This window comes from Pocillopora verrucosa, chromosome 7 (assembly GCF_036669915.1).
Source record: "Pocillopora verrucosa isolate sample1 chromosome 7, ASM3666991v2, whole genome shotgun sequence".
NCBI lineage: Eukaryota > Metazoa > Cnidaria > Anthozoa > Scleractinia > Pocilloporidae > Pocillopora > Pocillopora verrucosa.
The window spans coordinates 17,321,807-17,346,586 of NC_089318.1; the positions used below are offsets into that span (position 1 = coordinate 17,321,807).

Below are 24,780 nucleotides of genomic sequence, written 5' to 3' on the forward strand. Positions count from 1 at the left end.
ATCATCCAACAACATGCTGGGGAAACCGAGCTCAAGTTGTGCTAGCCACTTGGCTCGTTAACCTTTTGGTCACAACGCGTATGCTCTTCTGCTTTTATAGAAAATTTTTCCCGAAAAAAGGAGCCTTATACCAAGTAGGAAAACATATGCGATACAATCAATGCGCGAATTTGTCTACCAGCCTACTAGTCCTGTTAGGAAACACACACATACGCACAATGAAATGTACGAGGAATTACGATCTCTATACTCTTTAGGACGGACATATGGTAGGACGTACGACTCGGCAGACTGACAAAAAAAATAGGAACTTAAATCTGATATGATTTTTGCAGATTTGGATGAATGTCAAGAGCAGAAACACAATTGTCACGACATGGCACATTGTAGCAATACTGTGGGTTCATTCAATTGCACTTGTCTTCAAGGATTTACAGGAGACGGTGTTATTTGTGCTGGTATGATATTTGACTGACTCCACGTGCTCAAATATGTCTCAACTGAAACCGGAAATACCCGGTTATAGAGACAACTGATTCTCTGCAACCTTCAAACGGAATGTACAATTTGAGGATTGTATCATTTTGTTGTTTAGGATGCATAAACGTCTTTTTCCTTCTTGCCAAAGAGCTGTGGACGATGAAATTTTGTCCCAAGAAAAAAAAATATTTGAAAGATCATTAAGTCAATATTTCCTAATGGGCTCGAAAATATGCTCGCACATATTTTCTTTAACAGTATGTGTATTCCAAAGCTCCCAGTTTTCATCGTGCTCGCTCTCGAAAACTGGTACCCTTTTCTGAACAGACGATGTTAACAGTCAAATATTTGAAAAATTTAGATATGGATAAGTCTTCAAAGATTGATATGCAGCTCAGCCCAATCTTATCCCTACATGTACGCTCTCATTTCCTGTGATATTGAAGCGTACCTTAGTATCGTGCCCATTTTCTCAAATAAAGTGACTTATATATCACTTTGAACCACGATAACCTTTTACAACTTGCCGAACAACGTTTAACTCCAAATTTGGATAGGGTATGCTATACAATATTCTCCAACTCCGGCAAGATCGTTCCATCAATAATAATTTCTTCTCATGCAGAAAGATAATGCGTGCCATTACAAAAAACGGGTATCAAGAATTCCTTGTTGGAGTTTCAAAAGACTCAGTATTTTGCGGGTTTTGCTGATGTTTCTAAGTTTTGAAAATTATTTAGGAAATGGAAAATTTCACTAATCGTCACTGAAAAAACCCGTACATATGCCTCAACAAGTAAGCTCGTTAAAGATTTGGATGTGTGGTCATGTTTTCGGTATCATTCTTGCCTCCTCGTTTCAAAATAAAGTCAATATTTTCTTTGAGGTTACAAACAAAGGCCATTTTCCAAATTGGATCTGACAACAACTTCTTGTTTCATTTCATCTAATGCAAGCTATTGTTTACGTTTATAATGACCTCTAAATCCATAGATATAAACGAGTGTAAGGAAAAACTGGATGACTGCGCTCCTGAGGCAAAGTGCTCTGACAGAAATGGATCATTTGCATGTAGATGTTTACCTGGATACTCTGGAGATGGACGATTTTGCAATGGTACGTATAACAAGCTCAAATCTCTGGCTCACCTTTACAAACTCTGCCGCTGAAATTCTGAATGAATTGTTAACTAAACGTTCTAGTAAACTTTGACATTACGCCGATGAAACTGTTAAGACCGTAGATACTCATGCGACCGGAAATATCGAAAAGGATTAAAATAATAACCTTGATTAAAAGACAACAATGATAATGGTGGTAATAATAACAATACTATTGACAGAATACTTGTCCTTACAATATGGACATTTTCAAAATGTAATCTTACAGCTTTTGATATCTATGAGCAAGATCTATTTCATAACATTCTTTAGAAAAATTTAAGAGTCATTTGATAATCGTCACTGTCAGTCTGACACCTCAACAGTAGTAACAAAACCTCATCCATGCCCCATTCTTTTGGATATGGGCCTTGAGACATAATAAGTTTTTTTTCTTTCTTTCTTTGCTTTTTGAGATTAGGTTTGAGATCTATATAGTCTTAAACACCCATTTCTTTTTTCGTATAGATATTAACGAATGCAACACAAATGTGCACAACTGCAACCCATGGGCAGTTTGTAATAACACAGTGGGATCTTTTAGTTGCACATGCTTCAAAGGATATGAAGGAAATGGTACAAGTTGTGTTGGTAGGAAATATTTACAAGATCAATTCTTTCTTGTTGTCTTTTATTTACTGGGGCACTTATCCTTGTAATAATACTTAAACACATTTATTAAATTATGTAGATGTCGATGAATGTGCGACCTCAACTCATAACTGTCATGGAGTTGCTCACTGCTTTAACAATCCGGGATCCTTCAGCTGTGAGTGTCGCAAAGACTACATTGGAGATGGAATAGCATGTGAGCCAAACGGTAAGATTAAATTCAAATTTCAGCGAAACGAAACCGGGCAAAAATTAATCAGTTCATTAAGTTCTATACATTTCTATAATCGAACAAGGTAGTCGGAGTAGAATTATCATTTATTTCAACGTTTGATGTAAAGTGAACCAAGCCTTAGAATACTTCATAACAGAAGCCCTGGTGTGAAACACCAGAAGACAATTCATTTTGTTGCTAAAAGCATGTAACAGAAAGCTTGTTTCTTTGAGGTTGAAAGCTTCATGCAGATGTGTTTCCAAAATATTCCTAGGAGATTTCTCGGTAACCATCAGAAATATTTCAAAAGACAAGTACCATGCCACAACTGTAAGTCGTTCGGTCAAAAGCGTCCAGGAAGCCGTGATACAGGGTCTAAATGAAGACTTGACTGTACTGAAAAGCACTTTCGAATGGAGCGTGGTTAGTGAACTGGAGCTAGCTGCTTCCGAGTCAGCATTAGGTACTTTAGTTAGTCAAGGAACAACGGAGTGGACAATAAACAGACGATCCATACCAGCAGGTATCTACCAAGTCAAATTCAATGCTACAATTACAGTTGGAGATCAAGAATCCCCACGGATGCTCTATGCTTTTGATTATGGCTTTATCGAGGTTATTGCAGCTCCAGTGCGAGCAATCATTGATGGGGGAAGCAGTGTTCGATGGGGATCCAAAAATATTGTGACTGTGGATGGTTCCCTGAGTTACGATGCTGATATTGGTCCTGGAATACATACTGGGCTCAACTTCACGTGGACCTGTCGGAATAACACTAGTGTGAGCAACACTTGTTTCGGTTCCTTTCATGATGAAGGAAACGTAAGCTCCGCAATAATTAGAATTGATCCTAGTAGACTTGAAACCGATAAGACTTACTTCCTACGACTTACTGTTTCCAAGGATGTAAGAAGTTCATTTGCTGAAATGTCCTTTGCCATAGCTGCTGGAGAGGTACCTCAGGTGACTCTCAGGTATTTTTTTTCGAATTATGACAAACCAATGTTCACAGGCCGATTCTAAATTACTTAGGAAAATATTTTGATATTCGAGAGATTCGAGGAAACAGGCACTGGCATTCACATCGTTATTAAAAGATAAGATTAAAATCTTAAAAACAAATTCAACAAATTGGAGCTAAGAACTTCATTAGGTATCTCAAGATCTGGCCAACGTGCTGTGCAGCTATTAAAGCACTGCTCAACTGGTGACGGGCAGGTACTGATTTCAAAGAGTCATATCGCCATGCAACTGAAACACTTTTTTCAAGTGGGGGCATATTTGAATTCAACTGTAAGTCAATAAGTGCTATTGAAGCTGCAGCTGTTTTGATAGTTCTCCTCACTGCCTTTTGCTTTTGTTTATGTTTGTATATGTTCTTTTTGTTATTGTTGTTGTTGTTGTTTTTGCTTTTGCTGTTTAGAGTTTATTTCATTTTTTCTTAGATGCTTATTGGATTGCGGCGCAATAGTGTCTGCATCAAACAAGCTCCGGGTGACATCAAAGTGTCTTAACTCTCCATGTAATGGATCCACTTATGAATGGCGCTTGTCCAAATTAAATGGTTCAAAGTGGGTAAACATGTCTATTTTACCCAATATGACTTCCACTGCTGTAAATGCTAGTAATATGATCATCAGGAAGAATTCATTGCAATCCAAATCAAAATACAATCTAACATTATTCGTAAAATCTTTGGAGGGGACATACGGGTTTTCTATGTTCCTCTTCGAAACTGCAGGGGAGCCGCACAGTGGTTACTGCACGCCGTCAGTCTCTGAAGGCGTTTCACTGGAGACTGAGTTTACTTTCAAGTGCTTCGATTGGCGGGATGTGAGCTTACCCCTCACCTATGAGTTTACCCTTGGAGAGGAGCCTATATCTTATGGCACATCACCCTCGTCTGTATCGACAGTGTTACCGACTGGATTACCGGACAAAGATTTTCTGCTAGAAGTCTCTATTTTTATCAAAAATGCAGTTGGGGTAGCTGTTGAACAGAAATTATTTATCAAGGTGCAGTAATTGATATTACATAGCAAAAAGAATTCGGAACTAAACCAAAGATTTTCATGTTTTAAAATTTTGATCTACATAAACAGTATGTTCTAGGTTTTTTTCTGTACCTACTAACCCCTGGAGTTTTTCCAGAAAAAAAAACCTCCAGGATCCTCCAATATCACGGCATTGTTGCTAGGATCCATTTAACATCTGTAATATTGACTACAACGCCAAAGAACTCTTACCCCCGGACACAAATTTTCAATTTTCCTCACAAAAGACTACTATAAAACTTTTCATCTGTAGGTAAAGCCATCATCGAGCCTTGATCCATGTGTTTCGTCACCCGTGCAAGTTGCAAACAAGTTAAAAAGTTTGGTAGTCATGGAGGGTAATAAGCTTGATGGATTTCTCAACAAAGGTGAACTTAGCCAAGCTGTTCAACTTGGTATATCTGTCATAAAGTCTACGAATGAAAAAAGCGAATGTGGAAAAGAACTGGACCCTCAAGACAAAGCTTTGGTACGTGGAAAAGAACTGCTTAATTGTAATAAGCAAGACTTAAGAACAAGAACATTTTTTCAGTAGCTTCTTTTTCATTATCTTTATTACTACACAATTTTGTTGCGATTTCTATTTATCTTGAGTGGTAGGTGAGCGTTGAAGATGTTTGACACGCTTCTTTTTGGTTGGTTGTAGATCTTCAGCACATTAATTACGAAGTTTACAGCCATAACACCAGAGAATCTTGAAATGTCTCGCCTGGTTATGTCAGTGGTGAACTTAGCTATGAGAGCTGAGGTTGACGTCAACGATAACAGCAACAATGACAACCTGGTGCGCCCTATAAATATATTGAATTTTCACTCTTTCTCTAGACTTTTTGAAGCAAACATGTTCGATAAATCAATTTTGGCTTGTGCATGGTAAAGGAAAACGAACTGATCTCTGTTGCAAGTCCATTAAAGTGATATTGAATGAATCGGAAGGTTACCGTTTTCAAATTTCAAGCAATGACGGAGTTTAAGCTAGTGCCTCCCTAAAAATAGATCAACTCGACTACTAACTGAGAAATACTCAGTGCGTTCGAGCAAAAGAGCCTCTGACTTGCCCCTAAAGGATTCTGATCACAAATAAATAAGAGATCTTGACCTGAAGATAATAACGAGAAAATTAACGAAGTCAAACTTACAGGTAAACTTAATTAAAGAACTTGCGTTTGACTTACGTTAGAATCTCAGGAAATGTCTTTATGTTTTTTTTTTTTTGTTTTTTTTTTCTTTCCGAAAACATTGCTATTTATATTCCGAAGAGCAGGATGATTCGTTGATATGTTTTTTTTTGTTTTTTTTTTAATTTTTTTTTTTTATAAGGAGTTGACAATGCAATTGACCGAGAGTACTTCAAGTATGATGATCTCTACCCTTAACGATCCAGAGGAGCCTCTTACACCGGCGTTGGAACTAACAGCTACAAGCGTCACGGACTGTCTTACAAATGTTCTGAAGTCTGCTGCAGGCTCGAGTCAAGACAGAGCAGATTCGGCAGCTACCACACCATCTCAAGAGGTACGGTTTGCAAACGCAGCTTCCGCAATAAAAAATTAATTCTCCCCCCCGTGATGACTCGTTTTATTGGGCTATGAGGGAAAATTAAGAGTCTAAGGAGATCTAACAGTCATTTTTCAAACACGATATGGCTTACAATCTCTCTCTCTCCTTCCAGTTTGTAAAAAAGGCCTCCGAAAAACTGAGCTCCATGAGTGATGCATTTTTTGGCCGTTTGGTGCCATCAGAAGATCTGGTCCTAAAAACTCCGCACTTAGCAATATCTCTGAAAAAGGTCACAGCCAATGATGCAAAAGGACTCAGCATGGGAGATGGACCAAGTAAATTCAAGCTCCCTAGCAGCCTTGGAAATATAGGTGGTGGAGAGATAAATGCAAAGGTATGATGGCATCCTTATCTTAATTTTCATCTTTTCACGAATATGAGAAATGACAAGGGTCATTAGTAATCGCTGATAATCAACTGCACGTACTTTATTCACGTGATAAAATATTAAAGCAATCTGTACTGATCTTCTCTGAATTCAGAAGACATAATTTCGTCAATTCAATTAAACGAAAAATGAATCCAGTAATACTGTGGTTTCATTTGACATACTTTCAAGCAACCTAACCTATCGTATAGCTTATCATCGTGTAATCTAAATGTTTGAATGTATAGAGTCCTAGTAATAGCAGCCGACGTCTCAACAACCATAGCTGAAGTCATCACAAGAGTCAGTTGCCAGAGTTGGAGAGTCAGGCTTTAATAGACTTTGTCGTATTTCAGATGCAAGCTGTTGATTTTAATCCTTTTACATGGGACAGTAGCAGCAAGAAAATCAAATCAAGCGTCACGAGTCTCGAGCTTAAAAGTAACAGTGCAGAAAAGCTAAATGTGTCAAATCTTGATAATGACATCGAGATCGTCATTCCGATTTCTAATCCACCAAAGAACTCCAGCAACACAACACAACATTATTTCCTCAAGCCTGACCGCATATCATTCCGAAGTTATTACGCAGACCTGGCCGACGTCCCTGTCTCTTTAAGTTTGGGTTTGGCCATAACAGGAGTGCAAATTGAAATGCGGATTAAATTTGGACAACGACCAACGATGATGGACTTCGACCACAACTTTACTTTCGCGTTTAAGTCTAAATGTGACAACCAAACAGTTTTTCATACAACCTGCTTTACCAAAGGTGGGTCTGTTAAAGTGACGCCTTCTAGGCCGGGTTTTCTCTACGTGGGCTTGTTGTTCAAAGGCTCTAAGAAAGAAAGTCAACATTCTATGCAAAAAAGATCATGTTTCGATCATCGTCGCGAAAGACGGTCATGTGTCGGCGTTAAAGATCCACCACCGAAAGGAGTCCTTAAAACTATGGTTCCTCAATATGATCCAAATACAGACGTTAACTACACTTTAACCATCAGCCAGTCAAGCTGTTTGTATTGGTCAGAGAAAACAGAAAAGTGGACTGCGGAAGATTGCAGGGTAAAGTAAATAAAGCAACATTTTTTAACTCCTGATAAACCTTGGTGAAGTCCTTCGTGTCTCATTTTTGTCCACAACGAGGAAACCTATTAGCTCTGTATTGAACGTATATCAACTGAAAACAAGTTTTGGATTCCAAAATTTCGGGATTTTGTGGTCGAGGAGACGATACTCCTCGAAAGATGCGGCTTTTAGAGCTTATGCCAAAACTTAACCATATCCGATATCAGTTCCTTTTCTTGCGGACTGAGCTTAGGTTGGTAACTTAGAGGGAAATCAATTTACCAAAACTATTTTCGTTGAATTTCGATGATATCTTTGAGGACATTTATATTCACAGGTCAGCCAAGATTCAAACACCACGCATCTGGTATGCCTGTGCAATCATTTGACATCTTTTGGTGGAAACTTCATCCAAGCACCGAATCCAATTGACTTCGACAAAGTTTTTACTGAGTTTTTAAACCTTGCTGAAAGTGGCAATATCTCAGTACTTGTGACAATTGCTTGTTGTTTCCTTCTGTACTTCGTCGTATTGATCTTTGCAAGAAGAGCCGATAAGGGAGATGAAGACAAAGTATGGTCATAGATGCAAGTACATCTAATTCAATACTTTTATTCTTTCATAGATTGATTTTTTTCTTTTTTAAGCTACTATTGAAATGTAAATAAAACGTGCTACTTTCTTACCGGTAGATGTCAACCCTCAGGTGAGTATTTCGGATTATTTTTAACACCAGAATGTATCCTTCTTTTCAGATTTGCCCTCCTAAATTGATATCAGTTGTTGAGGGAGGAACATATTACTACGATGTGGTTATAAGCACTGGTGTTTGGAAACATTCAGCAACAACAGCTAACATAATCATGAGTATCAAGGGCGACAATAACGAGCAGAGTCAAATTCCTTTGCGAGAGAAAGGGGACACGAGCCAGTTTTTCGGACGAGGGAGTATCAATGGCTTTGTTCTGGTGATGGCTGAATCCATTGGCACATTAAAAGAAATTACTTTGGAACACGATAATCTGGGTGATAACCCGTCTTGGTTTGTGGAGACTGTGGTCATCAAAGACCGGCAGACGGAAGAAAGGTGGGTGTTTCCCATAAATAGATGGCTTGCGTTAGAGAGAGACGACGGTCAAATAGAGGTTACCGTGGACAGCACGACTTACTCTGCCTTCTCGGCTCAGGTTCGTTCGCGCTTTGCTCGAAAAATTGCCGACAGTCACCTGTGGATGTCAGTGTTTGGAAAAGCATGTAGCAGCACCTTCACACGAGTGCAAAGAGCTTCATGTTGTCTTTCAGTTCTGTTTAGTGCAATGATAGCTAATGCCATGTTCTATAACATTGGTGGTGAATCCGATGGTGCTATACAGGTTGGGCCTTTTAAGTTTTCTTGGAGACAGATTGTCATCGGAGTACAAAGTGGTATTATCATTGCACCTATAAACATAATAATTGCCTTCCTGTTTAAGTCTAGCAGACCGAGGAAGAAAAGGAGTAAAAAATACCAAGATACAGGCGAGGCCCAACGACTTTTGGATGAAATAACGAACACCGGTTGTATGCTTCCTCATTTCTTTGTCTATGTGGGCTGGTTTCTCTGCTTCTGTACGACTATGGCAGCAGCAACATTTACGCTGTTTTACAGTCTAATGTGGGGAAAGGAAACCTCTGAGCAGTGGCTTGCTTCCATCTTGATTTCCAATGGACAAGATATTTTCGTTATGCAGCCTACGAAAGTTATGATTGCAGTCATCGCTATTTCCTTTCTCCTGATCAGAAAGAATAAAGACCAACGTGAAGAAGAAAAAGAGGAAATTGCAATCGATCCACTTGCAATTGAAATAGACTTTGTAAGTGATGATCCCAAACAGCGATTTAAGAAATATCAGCGGGAAAAGATGAGGGAGAGATCAAAAAGAGAAGCTAAGTTAACAAGCATGACAAGAGACATTATCCTTCATCTGATATTTATGTTTCTTCTGGCTATCGTTTCTTATGGAAACAAGAATGGAAATCGTTTCCTGATGACAACTGAGATTAGAAATCGGTTCACTAAATTCAATGTGGTAAGATTATCGTTTTGGCCAAAACACACTTTCTAGTTTGAAGATAGAAGGCATTTTTTGTTGTTATTGCCCTTTTGCAAGAGAATCCTAAAACCGTTGAAGAATTGAAATGACCTTTAAAAGAAAAATTAGAACTAAGGTTAACCCTCTAACTACCAGATCACATTTTCAATTCTCCTTACTGTCAACCATACTATTTTTATAATATTAGTGCAGAGAGTTTGGTACTAGATCGACTTAGTATCCCCAAATTTATGTTTTTCTTTATTCTCGTCACTTATCTGGCTAATATTGCATTGATATTGTAAGGAGAAATTCTGTGTTGGTCACTAATGGGAGTTAAAGAGTTAAAGCATTGATCCCTGTAGGTGAGCTGCAATTAGAGAAAGATGCCTCTAAATGCTAAGGTTTCGACAGGACGCCAATCTGTGCCTTCCACATCCCAACTGATCTACGAAGCCATATGTTGGAAAAAGGCTAATTATTATAGTTAGTTTTTTACTCTCGGTAAGGAATCTGAACACTTTTGATTTAAAATTACATTTCAATTAAAAAAACCAAGTATTTCAATCAAATGCAAGAACAAATAAAAGGAACTGCCTTTTGTTTTGTTAAACGATTGTGTTTATTTGTTATTTTGATAAATACATCAACCTCATCAGATAACAATGTCAACAGCTCAAATGCAAGAACGAATATTAGGATCTGCCTTTTGTTTTGTTAAACGATTGTGTTTTTTTTTATTTTGATAAATATATCAACCTCATCAGATAACAATGTCAACAGCTCTCAGAGTCATGTTTTTCATTTTAGGTATATGATGCACAAAGATTTGAGGCATGGTTAAGAAACGAATTTCTGTCGAACATTTATAATCAGGTGTGGTATAACGGACTTGAAGAGAAAAACGAAGTGTACATCGAAAACAAAATGTCCATACTAGTAGGAATGCCCTGGCTGCGACAACTCAGAATTAAAAAAGGTATACTCAATTGAGATTGATCTATTTTCTTTCTTTTTTTTTTAATGCACAGAATAAATTTCGAAGAAGGCTCTTATTGCAAAGTGCTTAGACCAATGAAAGTAATAAATTATAGGAAATGTATAGAGGGCCTAATTTTGAACTGATGGGGCGTACCCACTTCTACTAAGAGTATCTGCTACTTATTAAAGTCAGTTTTCAACTTTGATGATCACGCTGTTGCTCACTTCCCGGTGTGCTGAAAATTACACGAAAAAAAAACTTTCAAGTTACACACCTTAGAAATCACTGGATTTTTAAATAGGACATTGATTTTGAGATATAAATGTTAAAGAATCAGTTTGTTTATTTTCTTTTCAATGAAACATCATTAATATATTGTACTTCTCCTTCAAGGTTTTTGCGAATCCCCTCCTAGAATTATCTCAACTTGCTACTACGACTATTCCTCAGACATTGAGGACACTACTTCCCTAAGCCTTCCAGGCTGGAAGCCTCTTCCCTTCAACACATCGTGGCCAAATGCTTTAGAAATGTGCCCGAAACCTTGGCGATACCAAACAGCAGCAGAACTTCGCAACTATCCTGTCCAGGCGGCATACAATTCATATGAAGGGGGTGGTTATGCAGCTGTTATGGGATATGACGAAACCACTGCACAAGGTGTCCTCGATGAAACTATTGGCCACGGTTGGCTTGATCGCCAGACTCGAGCTGTAATTCTAGAGTTTGCTGTTTTCAATGTCAATACAAACTTGATTAGCGTCGCCACATACTTTTACGAGGCCATAGCTACTGGTGCAGCCTACACTACAAGGAGAATTGAAACACTGGAGTTGTACAGCACTGAGTCAGGAGCTCTGATGTTTTTCTTAATTGGCCAGTTTCTGTTCATGGCAATGGTTCTCTTTTACTTCATAGTTATGTTAGTTCACCTTTATCGACAACGCTTCGGGTTCTTCAAGTCTGTTTGGAACATGGTAGATTTCTTCTTGATAATTTTCTCTGTAGCATCTGTAGCATTCTACATGATTAGAGCTAAAAGCGTTTTGAACACTATCAAATCTATTCAATCAAATCCATATGAAGTCATGCATTTCCGCACAGCCTTGGATTGGCTTAACCTTGAAAATATTTCTATTGCTGTTGCTGTTTTCATGGTGACAGTCAAGCTTCTGAATCTAATTCGTTTTAATCCACATGTGATATACTTGTTTTCATCTTTTCGGCAGTCTGTAGGCTATCAACTCTCGTATATGTTTTTCTTTCTAATCGTGTTTAATGCATTTGTCGTAACGGGTATGCAGTTATTTGGTGGTATAGTCCTTGAGTACTCTAGTTATCTTAATGCTGTAATGTCACAATTCGAATTCCTGTTAGGAAAAGCGGTTCCGTTACATGCTCTGCGGAGCGACAAACCCTTTATTGGTCCTACATTTGCGTTTTTGTTCTGTCTGTCCACTACTATTTTCCTAATGAATATGTTAGTTTCTGTACTCAATGATTCCTATAGTGACGCCAAAGCAAACGCCGAGGAAAGCGCAGAAGAGCTTGAAATGGCGCGCTTCATTGAAGAACGTGTAAAGGAAATGTTTCATGAAGGGAGCGGTGGGACGGAATTTAGGTTATTTTGTGATGAGACAACTTTTGTTAACATGTGCCTTTCTGAAGCAGAGCCCTTCTGTTTGAATTCTGAAGCTATTATTCGGAGCACAGAGTTACGAATGGAAAACGCGGAGAAAAGACTGTCTGCTCTCACTAAACGAACAGAAAGCATGGAAGCTGACCTCTTACAGGAGAAAAATGACTTTATGAATCTCCTGCACACAATAGCATATTCTTTTGAACACGTTCCAGACAGACAATCATAGGTTGATCCCTGAAATAGAAAGTACTCCTACTTATTCCTATGAAGATACAATTATGTTAATCGTGATGAGCAATAAACTATATCGCACTTACGAATCTTGTTTTCAAAGGTATTCAATTTCATTGCGGATCTAAAATCTGACGATAGTTTCTCCATAACCTAGGCCCATTGGGTTCTCTAATAGATACTATGACCGAGATTATTTCTTTTCTGCCACATGCAATCGTCAGCAGTTGTGAGGTGAGAAATTCACGAGTCCAACTTACTTTGAAAATTGATTTTACATCGATCGAAAAATCTTAAGAATAGGTCATTTTTCTCTGCTGTCGATAGGGCTACTCGTAGATGAAATATGGCTTACTTGAGGTAAATATCCCGAGAGAGGGCATCGCGAGGAAAAATGAGGCTAGAAATATAGACAGCTATGAGACTAATGAAAATCGCCATCGTCTTGCTTCCGGTGGGAGCTTATTTGATGGCGAGTTTTGCTTTCACCGATATCATTTCTAAGAAATATGGCACCTCTGTGCCCAACTGAAAAAACTTAGATTTAAGTATTGCTTTTGTACATTATGACTATGATTTATTACAATAAATCAACTCTTATGTTACAATGTTGCTGATTAAGAATTAAAAGCGATTTCTAGTGAAATATTAACGTTAAGATGACACTGTGTCTCAAAATTATTGTCAATGCTAGTAAACATAAGGCGGAAAATAGACGGAACCGCATAGGCCATAAAAGACAAAATCGACTGGTACATGAAGTCTTCAGGTCATCTTGATAATGTAACAGAGGACACTAAAGTCACTAAATATAGTGTTAGCGTTGGTCCTCCAATAGTTGGAGGATAATTTTAAAAGAAGGGAAATGATAGAGCATTAAAAAAAACACTGCTTTCTACAGCATAAAAGCCTAAATAAATTCCTTTGTACACGCACAAAGGAACTTTCTATCATTTATTTCAGTTTTTTACACAAGCATACTCGGCAAAAACGGATCCTAGTGTTTTTTAACAGAAGTCAAATTAAAGATCTTCGAGTGAGATTTTTACAGAAGATGCCCCTGGGGAAGAATTGTTGGCATGTTGTTCTTGAAAAATTTATCCTTCCCTTCTCCTCAAAAAAGCGTCCTTTCTTGAATTCTAGTGGGATTTTACAGTTTAGTATCTTCCTCTTTCTGGCGATCTAGGCCAAATAGAAGTGTTTTGATAAATTCTCCCATACTATATGCTTCCTCAAGTTTCTCTTCGTCGCCCTTTACATCGTGTAAATTTATATCAAGAATAGACACAAAAATGTTGATCAGAAGAATTGCAAGTGTGACCATAAAACTGGCAGTGAAAAGATTACCAAAGATTCTATTGACATCATCGAGTTGGACAACGTGAAAGGTGTTCCCAAGTGCTAATTCAAATTCAGAAGCGAACGAGCGGATGAACGATGAAAATGAAAACACTGAGCCACCAAAAACCATGTAGGCAAAATGCCCATGTGCAATAAATAGTAATCCGAAGAGAACACTTATTGAAAAAATGTCATTTTTTGCAATGGCTAACGACCACGCTAGTATTTGTACCTGCGGATTAAGTCGAATGAAATGCAGAATTTTGAACGTGGCAAAGAATAAAGCAAATGAAAGAGCAGCATGTTCCATTTCAGTCCAAAAAATTGCGAACTGAAAGCTTACTGTCACAAATGGATTCCTTCGCACTTCTTGGATACTGTCATGCATAAACTTAACTTTCATAACGTAAAACACAACTGCAAGCGAGGCACTCACAATTTGACCAACATCTATCCAGTTCCATATTCGCTTGAAAAATGCACCTCCTTTACGACATAGTCTTATAAGAAGTATCGTGATATACACTAACACCATAAATATAAATATCAACTGGCACATTAGGTAAAAGCTGTAGGCCATAGTTTGAAAATTAAACAATTTTATGGTGTCAATCCTTTCGTAAGTAAGCCCAAATCCGAAAGGAAGAACTTCGTAATGGTACGTGATAATGCTCATTAAGTTAGTGTTCAGGTTCAGGACTTGAAATTCAAGCAGAATTGCCCTTGTTCTTCTATCAATCCAGTCTTTGTCTTTAACAGCCTCCATCACACGGATAGCAGTCGGTTTATCGTATCCCAAATCGAGAACGTACCCTCCACCGCCATATATGTGATGTTGTGCCCACGATGGAAAGTTATTGAGCTCCTCTGCAGTTGAATAACGCCAAGGCTTAGGACAAAGTTGTGATAGATTGTTCCAGCTAAGCTGTGAGTCTGACAAGTGAATCCAATGAGGAAGATAAAGGCGTGTTGTATCCTCCTCTGACATCGAGTAAAAGTCATAGCATTTATCAATCATATCCTCAAGCTCTTTCACAACGGTGCATGATTCTATTTTTGAAACAAAGCGAGCAGAGATTACACATTAAAACTCAAACCTTACGAGATTAACCAAGTACTAAAAAATTATCGTCATTTTTATTGCACAACCACATTCTACTTTCGACATACGCAAATTTATCAATTTAAGCCTCTGTGAGAAATCATTCTACTCCTTTCGTTACAAACATAATGAAAAGCGTGAAAACGACAAATACCTTCATTTATCCTCAACTGTCGAAGACGAGGCATTCCAATGAGCATGGAAGCTTTGTTACCAATGTACTCTGTCGTCGGCTCAAACTGTCCATTGTACCACTCACCGGCATAAGAGTCATGGATGAACTTTCCCAGCATGTAATCCCACATTTTGTCACCAGTGTTTACCTACATAAGACAAAAAATACAATAATGTTTGGTAAATCAGGAATAGAATAACGTTGTTGACGTTCATCATTTTGGAAATCTGGATTTTAAACTTCACCTATTTCTCAGTGGGTAAAACTTCATCGCGAAATTAAATGGCTGACATTGAAAAAGAAGTCCTTTGGAACCATATTTAAATTCAAGTTGCCCAAAAATTCCACCCTATGCCATTATGAAATCATGCTCTCAGGCATTCAAACTGACCTACTCTTTTTGGCACTTTCCTACTGTCATCCTGGTTTATTCATACAGAGATTGACATGCCGCAAAATTGTAAACCTAGTGTCTGTAGATCAATTCAGTTCGGACTACCATCGGCACTGCCAATGGGTTGAAGTATCACTAGATAATTTTTTGTTGTGGCAAAGTGAAAAATGAATGCAAAGTAGTTTTCCGAAAATTCCCTATCATCAAGACATATTTTTGCACAAACCTTGTAGAAATAGGCGAAACCGTCACGCGTGGCTTTAGTCATCAGGTACCTATGATAATCCTTGTCTCCATAAGCTACAATCATCAAAAAGAGATAAAAGGCCAAAAAAGCCAAAAATTGTCGCGCAAATCTAAAAAATTTTGCCTTCCGTAATTCATAGGCACGTTGCTCTCGTATCTCCTCTGCAAAGGATGTTCCATCGCAATTTTCAGTTTCATCGGGTGGCTTAGGTCTTTTAAAAATTAGAATCAATAACAAAGCTAATACTAGGACTTTAGAAGGTTGCCAGATGAAAACATCTTCGACACAAGATACCAAGACAGAAGCTAACCATTGATCAGCAATTTCTTTACCCCATTGAAGGCTGTAAAATACTGTAAACGTGGCAGCCGTCGCTGCTGTTGCAATGCAGAGAAACCAGGCAGGATAAACAAAGGCATGGGGAAGTAAGAATTGTTTCTTGTTATTTTTTGCTGAGGACATTTCAGGAGAATTATTGTTTGAATCGCCGTCTTCACACTCTCCGTTCGTTTTTGCCTTTCTGAAGCGGAATAATGCAGTTATGATAATACTCACTGGTGTAACTATCAGTGTACTCTCAATTCCAATAATTAGCTGCCGAAGGGACATTTGCAATGGTCCTATCTGGATCAAATCCTCGGAACCGCCAACTACCAGATAAAACATGGCGTTACATACCATTGCCAAATACAGAAAAGAAAGGCAGCAAGAGGCACGCTGAACGCGTGTGAAGAAATTCCGTGGTGGCCTCGTAACGACGGAGGCCCAGATGTGGTAATCGGCCAGGTCTGCTGAAGCCATTGAGTGAAACATACTTTTAAACCCAGGACTGTGCTGACCATTATTATGGGACATGAGAGTCGCAGCAGTGGTTCCATTCCCTTTGTGAAGAGCCAGCCAATTATGATAGAAGAAATCCCACTTTTCCCCTGTACTTCTTTCAACAATATGAACTTGATCAAGGAACCAAGAAGAACTTTTTCCACTGTTGTCATGCCACATTTCAACTTTAAATACACTTCCGAGCTGACTGTCAAGGTGAAGAACGAACCTATCAATGCTGCCTCTTGCAAAAAGTTTTCTACCAGGTGGAGCGTTGCCAGTCAAGTTGACCTCCTTAGTAGAGCTCTCAGTTCCGTAGATTTTAGCAAATACGCTTGCCGATGTGCCAGCTTGTCTCCATACTCCGGTTATTATGGTCACATCATACTTGTATGAGCTGTTCTCGTTGTGTTTTATATTCACAGTTGGACCCAACTGCCAAGAAAAAGTTATTATCATGCTATTAGACGACGGTCAATTACATATCTCTTGGCAATTCCAATGAAACCCATAGAATAACTGGTTAGATAAATAATACTGATTTCTGGTACCTTACATGACTTCGAATGCGCAGGTGCATCGAATTTCCAAGAATGTTTCTAGTATCGGCACGAAACATGAGTAATAGACCACCCTTGTTATCGATTGACCGGCGGAATAACTCAAGCTGCTCAGGATGTTAGGTGAACGCCAAAAAAGTTTATAAAGTGCTTAAGGTGGCGAGTGATTTACAAAATTTTTTAGTGCCCTCCGAAAGTCCCAAGATACTTATTGCGTTGGTGAACCAATAGAAAGTGCGGTCTATTGCTTTTATAAAATCCATTTTTAAATCTTAAAAGAAAAAGCAGTATATTTTTTTTCAATTTCCTATGGGTCTACCACTGCAATAAACGGTAAGTTCTTTTAAGTAACCAGTGCGCTTGTAGCATCTCAGACATTTCATAACCAACAAGACAACGTACCTTTCTATCATCTAACATATCCGCTTTTCTCGCCCAGATAATTACCAACACATAGACGCCAAAAATGCCACACACAGTTGACAGTACCACATAATTTCCTGTTTCACCGAGCTTGGTAAATTCTACGAAAACTTTGTCGAAGTCTATTGGATTTGGAGCAATGAGGAAACCACCGGCGAACGCAGTTAGATGGTTACATTTACAGTGAAGTAGTTGTTCGTTCGTCTCATCACCGACCTAAAGAAGTCAAGAAATAACATTCTATGGTTTATGTTCCGAGAGATGCCGAGTATGTCATGATGCTGCACCGGTGGAGCGTCAGTAAGAAACACAATAAACTGGGGACAATGCTCCTAGTTATGACTAATAACCCGGAGGTTGAGAAATTTTGCAAATTTTTTTTTTTTTTTTTCATCATGCTCGGTATCCCATTCTAATATTACTTTCTGGTGAAAATGTATCCACTTCTTAGAACTGTGCCAATATAGCGGATTGATAAGGCAGTCTGGTCAAAGTACTGTAAACAGATACAGCCTAAGGAGTAAGAATCTGCGCCAGAAGGGTCTTATATTGGTCTTAAATCAACCCTTTACACCCTAAGATCGGTATGCATATTCTCCATACTGCTATTTATACATTTCCTAAGGTGTTGAAAAGGAGAATTTGATTACGAATCAAAAGCTTCTTTTGTCGGTGATAATTTCCTTTATTTTCAAGATCTTAACGTGTGATTCAGGGGTGATATTGAAGGGGGAAATTTGATGGTAGTCACTCTTAGGTTTTAAAAGGTTAATAGGGATTAGGCTCAATTATAGATGAATATATGCCAATTAAATGATTTAGTGCTCTATTTCTTCTCGGACAAACATCCTAACCTTGCAGCCATCTTTACTCCACGTGTTCTGCGTCAAGGAGAAATAATAACAGCTGTATTTCTGAACTTTGACACTGTAGTTCTGGTCAGTGGCGGGATTATAGGTTAATGTTCTATTGTACTCTACTCCTCTCACTGGAGGAGGCTTTGGCTCTACACAGTCCCTTTTTTGTCTCTTTCTTCCGAAGCATGAACGTCTTGTTCGGGTGTGATTTAGCTGAGACTTTTCAATGTACAACACGCCGACATAGTATAGACCCGTCTGGTTAAAATCTCCAGTGGACATGACTCTGTATGGACTTGTGACGCATTTAAGGACCAGGTTACCATTGAGAGCATCATAACGACAAGAAGAATAATCAGGTATAACAGCGTAAAAGTCAAAGTCGCTCAAAGTTGGACGCCCTCCATGTTTAACATACACCACCATCATTAAACTTCGGTTGATTGGTTTAACTTCAAGGATGATAGAATCAGAAATTTCATCGAGCGTGACAATATGATATCGCATTGTTAGTGGTCTAATGAAAAAGTTATTTAAAGACTCGTTCCTAGAATCTAGAGGTATTTTGATGTCGATGTCGATGTCATCCCCACCGACAGGTAATACATTTCCATTATCGTCATTAAACTCAAGGCTCAGTATTTCCGACTTCACTTCCTGGTGAGTTTGATGCCACAGATATGGATTGAACTTGGTATGAATAAGCTGATAGGGAAAGAATCAATTTCAAATGGAACAGCCGGCCGTAAAGAAAGGATTGGAAGAATAGCGAGGAGAAAAGAAACGTAAAAAGGGACAGACATGAGAATGAAGAGAACAAAGGGATGGAGTGGAAGCCAAAAGTAGGAGGCACAAGAAATGAGATGGAAAGCGAAGGAAATAGATCACTATCCAAAGATAAAACTCACCTGATAGTCAATTGAATCTAAGTCTATCTCACCAAATGCTTTCTTCATATTGGGTGGAAGTACAAAACCCTGGCCCTCTGACCCGTTCAAAGTTTTTGACTCGAGTCCACAGGAGGTCTCGCGACCCGCCGTGAAATCTAAACCCAAAACCTGCATACTTTTCGGTGACTGCGAAACCGCTGATCTAGTCGTCAGAGTCCTAAGCAAGGTTCTGATGATGTTGATTGATTTCAGGACGATTTCTTTTTCCTAGGTAAGCAAATTTGAAAATCGTCGGATACCATCTGAGGTTAGAATTTTATTGAGTCGTATATATCAATGTGGCAATGAAGACGGAATTTAAAAAAAGCTTTTGATGAACTTAGTACGAAATCCTACAGCTCATTTCATTGCTACTGATAGTATCTGACAGTTCCCACCATTCTATGGTGTTATAGCAGCGCTGCTTCTCTCTGAAAAAGAAAAATTGGCCTGATCCGTTTCGACCTACCTGAGATCGGTTAGCTGCCGAGAGGCCACTGTCCTCAGTTATTTTAGCTTCCTCTGCGGTAATCATAAGTAGTTCCACTGTTCCAAACAACATGTTATATACTCCTTGAGAAATATATCGCTCATCTTTTGCGTTCAAATTATTAGCTTCGTGGAGTATAGTATCACTCATATTTCCAAAAATCTGTGGCAGATACCTCTGCAAATCAACGTGATATATTATGCACATTAATTTTGTTTTGTTTATAAAATTCCTGGAACTTTTGGCAGCACCCGCTGATCTCTTAAAAGTTTCACCCCCTAGCCAGCTTCATGGGAAGTTAGACGTTTTCAAGGAAAATAATGATATGTGGCTCTAAGATGTCGCACTCGCCATAAGAACAATGAAAGAAAAAATGGTGGATGACGAGTTGGGAAATATTGCTGGAGACAGCTAAAGAAGATAATAAAGAAAATTAAGGTGAGATGAGGAACACATTTCGTGGTACTATACACCGCAGAGAGTGTAAGAGAATGAATAGGCAAATAAGTACCTAGATATTTTGGACAATTTTGGCAAGTTATCTAAACAAAGGTTAGCCGTTGATTGTAAAAACTGCGTTCTAGACTGAATCTTTTCCTAACCATTTATATTTGTGAACAATTTCGAGGAGGCGAAACCTAGCAATGGAAGTTTGTTTAATCAAATCAACATTCTAGAGAGAATACCTGAGGCCCACTGCTTGCATAACACCGTGGTTTGGGCTGGTCTTCGTTTAAATTACCGGCCCACTGAGTCAGTCTCGAGTCCGAAAATGCGATAGTGTCTTTTGATTGGTGGAAAGTCCCGTTCATCATTTCCTAACTAAGAGCTTTCAATCAAGGCGGTTTTTATTACCCATCAACGATGAAAATTTTTTCAAAATAAATTGATAACTCTAAAACAGCGTATGCGAATGAATAATTTTTAATATAAAGCATTTTATGTAATATGTACGTTTTGTACTGCGTACAGAAACCTATCAGGGTCTGTACATATTGTCCTACAGAAAATTACCGCAATAAGGCTCAAAGCCAAGCCGAGTTAGTCTTTGTTAACCAGGGAAAGATGATTAATAGGAACTCTCTGGGGACAGTGAGGAAAATGATTAGACTTTGAAACGGAAATTCATTAAAGTGTCTTTACTCAGCATGATATTACCTTACTGAGATAGGACAACTCTGGCAAATTCCTCCCCGCTGAAGCCAAGAAAGCCGAGATGAACACCAAACCAGGTAGATCTTTAAATTCGTTTATCTGAAGTCTTCTGAGGGCGACATCTCTTTGCTTAAGAACAATTACAATTAAGCACTATTTAGCATAATAAAAAGAAAAGAAAGAAATTTCCTTTCCGTAACAGAAGAATTTAACCCTATCAGGCATCTGACCGTACTCCACAATGGTTTCGATCTGGCCATTATGTTTTCCTACAGTATGCGAACTACACTGGGTCTCTTATCCGCCATAGAGGAAAAATATCCAAATTACTACCCTGGTCGTCTTTGACTCGTTCTTTTGAAACCTTAAGTTCTTATCCTTTGCTATCTAAAGACATACATACTTCATTCAGGATTTAAACACTTACAGCAATTCTTTGTTGAAGCGATTTTTCTGAATTACTACCATCGACCAACTCCTGTGCCTCCGTTGTCAACAACATAGCCGTCATTAGCTGCCAGGCCTTATGTGACTCCATTGAGAGGAGATAATCCTCGAAGGCACTCGTGTTTTTAACCAGAAGCTCAAAGAGATCCATACTGGCGTTTGATTTGGGCGGAGTGACCTGCAAGATAAAAATGTTCTTAATATAGTTATTCTTCCTTAATGTACATCTAACTTGCAAGGCTTAGTTCACAAAAATTACTATTCTGACTCGATTTCGTTTTAGTATTCCCATCGCTGGTTCGCTGAATAATGTATAGATATTATAATGAGAAGTCACACGTTTTAACTTCTGAGAGTTAAGGTAATGACGTAAACAAATAAACGTGTCATAAGGTTATGGTTCCTCTAATCTCCTTAGCGATCACTCACAACCCAGTTCCTTCCACCCTTCCTTTTTCTCCCATACTTATCACACCTAAAGATCATAAAAGAATCATTATAAATTTAAATTTAGATATTTAAACTACAACTAAACGGTGACAAAATACAGCAGAATAGCTTCAAATCTCTTACCCTAACAGGAACATCCAACTCAGTGGTTGCCCCGTTGCTTCTTAATACGAAGACTTTGACGTTCGACCAATATCCATGAGAAGCATTCCCTTGAGGTAATACTAACATTTGTTTGGCTGAAGGGCCGTGATAATAGCTATAGTATATGGAGCCTTCCCCGGAGATTTGAATTTCGTATGTGAACGTTTCGTTAATTGCAAACCATCCGAAGCATAGCAGTTCAAATAGGGTATACACTGCTTCACCAGTGTCGGGTGTTACAACGCAAGATCCTTCTTTTGGAAGGAGCGCAGTCTTGAAAACCTGTACGCTTTTAGAAGGAGTGTCGTTCCTAAGTATCACAGTCATTTCGAGTCGATATTTTGTATTGTCTTGAAGAATCTTTGGATCGATTGTAAATACTTTTGTTCTTTCTGGTTGATTAAAGACTTCCAACCATCCCGCGTTTTTGTCCTCCTGGTAAAGAATCCATTGATACTCTACATCATCGTTGCATTGATAACCCACGTAATCGGCCGATATGGTCAGCGGAGCAGTTGAGATGACATTTAAACGGTCATTTAAAACAAAACTGTTGACGGAATGATCGTAAGCTTTAACATAGCTAAAGGTATACACTCTATTTTTACACTCCTTGTTTAAAAAATTCTGCAGTCAATCTTTTTTCGCAAGCACTCAAGGCCCTGATGGTACGTCAGAAACTCCTTCAAATCAAAATATCTTCATTGACAGTGAAAGCAGAGGAGCTAGAATAAAAACGTTGTAAATTTCTACCTTTGACGATCAAGTTAAGAGCCTTTGCCAAACTTGTGTGCTTAAAATTGAACTTACCGTTTAAAAAGAAGGTCGATGTTTCGTGCTCTAGAAACGTGAACGTTAAAATTCGCTTCTAAATTCAACCAACTAAATGATTATGATACAATGATAACATACTGACTTTAATGAAACTTCAGGAGGGTTTCCCTTGACGACTTTAACTAGCTTCTCATCACTTGCGGATCTCACGTCTTTTGTAACGATAAGTTTGAAGACGTAAGTTGCATTTGAACTTTCTAATACTGAGGCGTTCAGCACAAATAATGGTTCGTTGGAGTCCAATCTACCAACACCTGTTCCAAAACAGCCTCCACGTGATGGCTTAGGGGGGTTCAAAGGTCTGGAGACGACTTTAATTTCAAGCGGGTGCTCAGATGGGAATTCTTCACCCGCTCTTCTACATAGCCAATGAAACATAAGCAATTCCTGATGCCCTGGCCCAACATGGGGATCGAAGGATTCGCTTCCATTAAGAACGATCATCTGCGTATCTCCTTTTGTTATTTCAGTTTCACCTGAGATTATTGCTACCAGCGGTGGTAGGCGTATGAGAATAAAACCCCGATCATATGCAGTTTTTGTCACATTATCCTCTTGTTGGACCACCGTGAAATAGAAGATCAAAGTATGAACCACATTTGCGAATCCTTCATGTTGCTTAGAAGGGGTCCAGTCGTTGAATCCTGATGACGCTATAGTCCCATTGGCAAGGGCTTCGAAATCGTTCATTGACGTATTTGCTATTATCCAAGACATGTTTTGTGTCCATATCTTAGCACATCGTATTTCAACATTTGCTTTAAACGTGTAGTACGAGCTGAGCTGAAATTCTGTAGGTTGGTCAGCAGTGCGGCCCACATTAAAAATTCTTACATGCGGAGTACCACACAATAAAGTCCCTTAGAAAGAAAAGAAACCTTTACTTATTTTAACATTTGAATGGGACAGAACTTGAGTAACTATGGTCTAAATAAATATTTCTTCGATAAAGTGACTTCCGGTTTGACCTCTACTTCCATTCTTACAAAATTTTCACCTACCATAACAGAGATGAGACTCTGTGGCTGAGCAAGTACACTCGTAAGACCCATCTAAGTTTGTACAACTGGAATTGGCAGAGCAACTGGTGGGATCCTCGCACTCGTCTTTGTCTTTTACGTAAAAAGAAGCGTTATATCAACATTTTACATGAGATTCGTTACACGACATTTAGTAAACAACTAACCAAATGCTTTTTCGTAGACGAGGTATGTGGGTAATTTTTACGACGTAAAAGACTTGTGGCGGGAAAAAACTTAATGCACCAGCGAAGGAACAACACTTGCACGTGTATATTAAAACAGGATTGTTGAGCTAAGCTTTTATGCAAAAGAAATCAATGTGCGCATAAATCGCATGTCCACCCGAGAAACTGTAATAATTTTCTTTGGCGTTTAATTCTTTCATTGAAAAAATCTAGCCCTTATACTTCCAAGTGTCACCGGGCCGTTGGTATCGAAATAATTGTAAAATCTCACTATTTACATTCATTGGTGTCAAAATAAAGATTCCTTTCATCGCAATTTCATTTTATTTATAAAGAAACGCGACCATTTTTATGATTGACATGATCATGTGATTAGAACATACAGGGAGAGAAATGCTCCAATGTCAGACTGAGTTAAAATTATAACTTCAAATTTTGAAAAGAAATTAATTACCAACGCAGCTTTTTCCATCCCAAGCATAGTTTTCCTGATGGCAAAAGCACTTATAGGATCCTGGCGTGTTCACACATTTTGTTGTCACGTCATCACAAACGTCCAATTCCTGAGCACATTCATCAATATCTATGGCCATAAAAGAAAGCTATTCCTCAGAACTTCCTCATCAAGTCTGATTTATCAGATCAATGGTAACTTCAATGAATTTTTTTGCACGAAAAAATGATGCGAATTTTCCTTTAGTAGGGTAATAAGAGTCTTCCCCTAAATGATACATTATGTTTGTGCCATGTAATGTGGTCAG

At 38.5% G+C, this 24,780-nt stretch overlaps 3 protein-coding genes across 3 annotated transcripts in view; 1 reads left to right on the forward strand and 2 right to left on the reverse strand.

Moving 5' to 3' along the window:
- LOC131787205 (matrilin-4-like) overlaps positions 1–24,780 on the reverse strand; it is a 402,738-nt gene that overhangs the window by 373,770 nt on the left and 4,188 nt on the right. The gene's annotated exons all lie outside the window — the stretch shown is intronic.
- LOC131784821 (polycystin-1-like protein 2) lies at positions 5,221–12,531 on the forward strand. The gene is made up of 8 exons (XM_059101652.2): positions 5,221–5,304; positions 5,841–6,035; positions 6,193–6,414; positions 6,804–7,516; positions 7,857–8,088; positions 8,271–9,584; positions 10,398–10,566; positions 10,963–12,531. The coding sequence occupies exons 1-8, from the start codon at positions 5,221–5,223 to the stop codon at positions 12,435–12,437; spliced, it is 4,404 nt and encodes a 1,467-aa protein (XP_058957635.2). The 3' UTR covers positions 12,438–12,531.
- Positions 13,593–23,530, reverse strand: LOC131784795 (polycystin-1-like protein 2). Its single transcript, XM_059101624.2, has 11 exons — positions 22,895–23,530; positions 21,958–22,528; positions 21,365–21,562; positions 20,941–21,066; positions 19,762–19,959; positions 19,272–19,520; positions 18,361–19,068; positions 17,486–17,722; positions 15,681–16,958; positions 15,040–15,208; positions 13,593–14,833 (listed from the first exon to the last, which is right to left on the reverse strand). The coding sequence occupies exons 1-11, from the start codon at positions 23,527–23,529 to the stop codon at positions 13,593–13,595; spliced, it is 5,610 nt and encodes a 1,869-aa protein (XP_058957607.2). The 5' UTR covers position 23,530.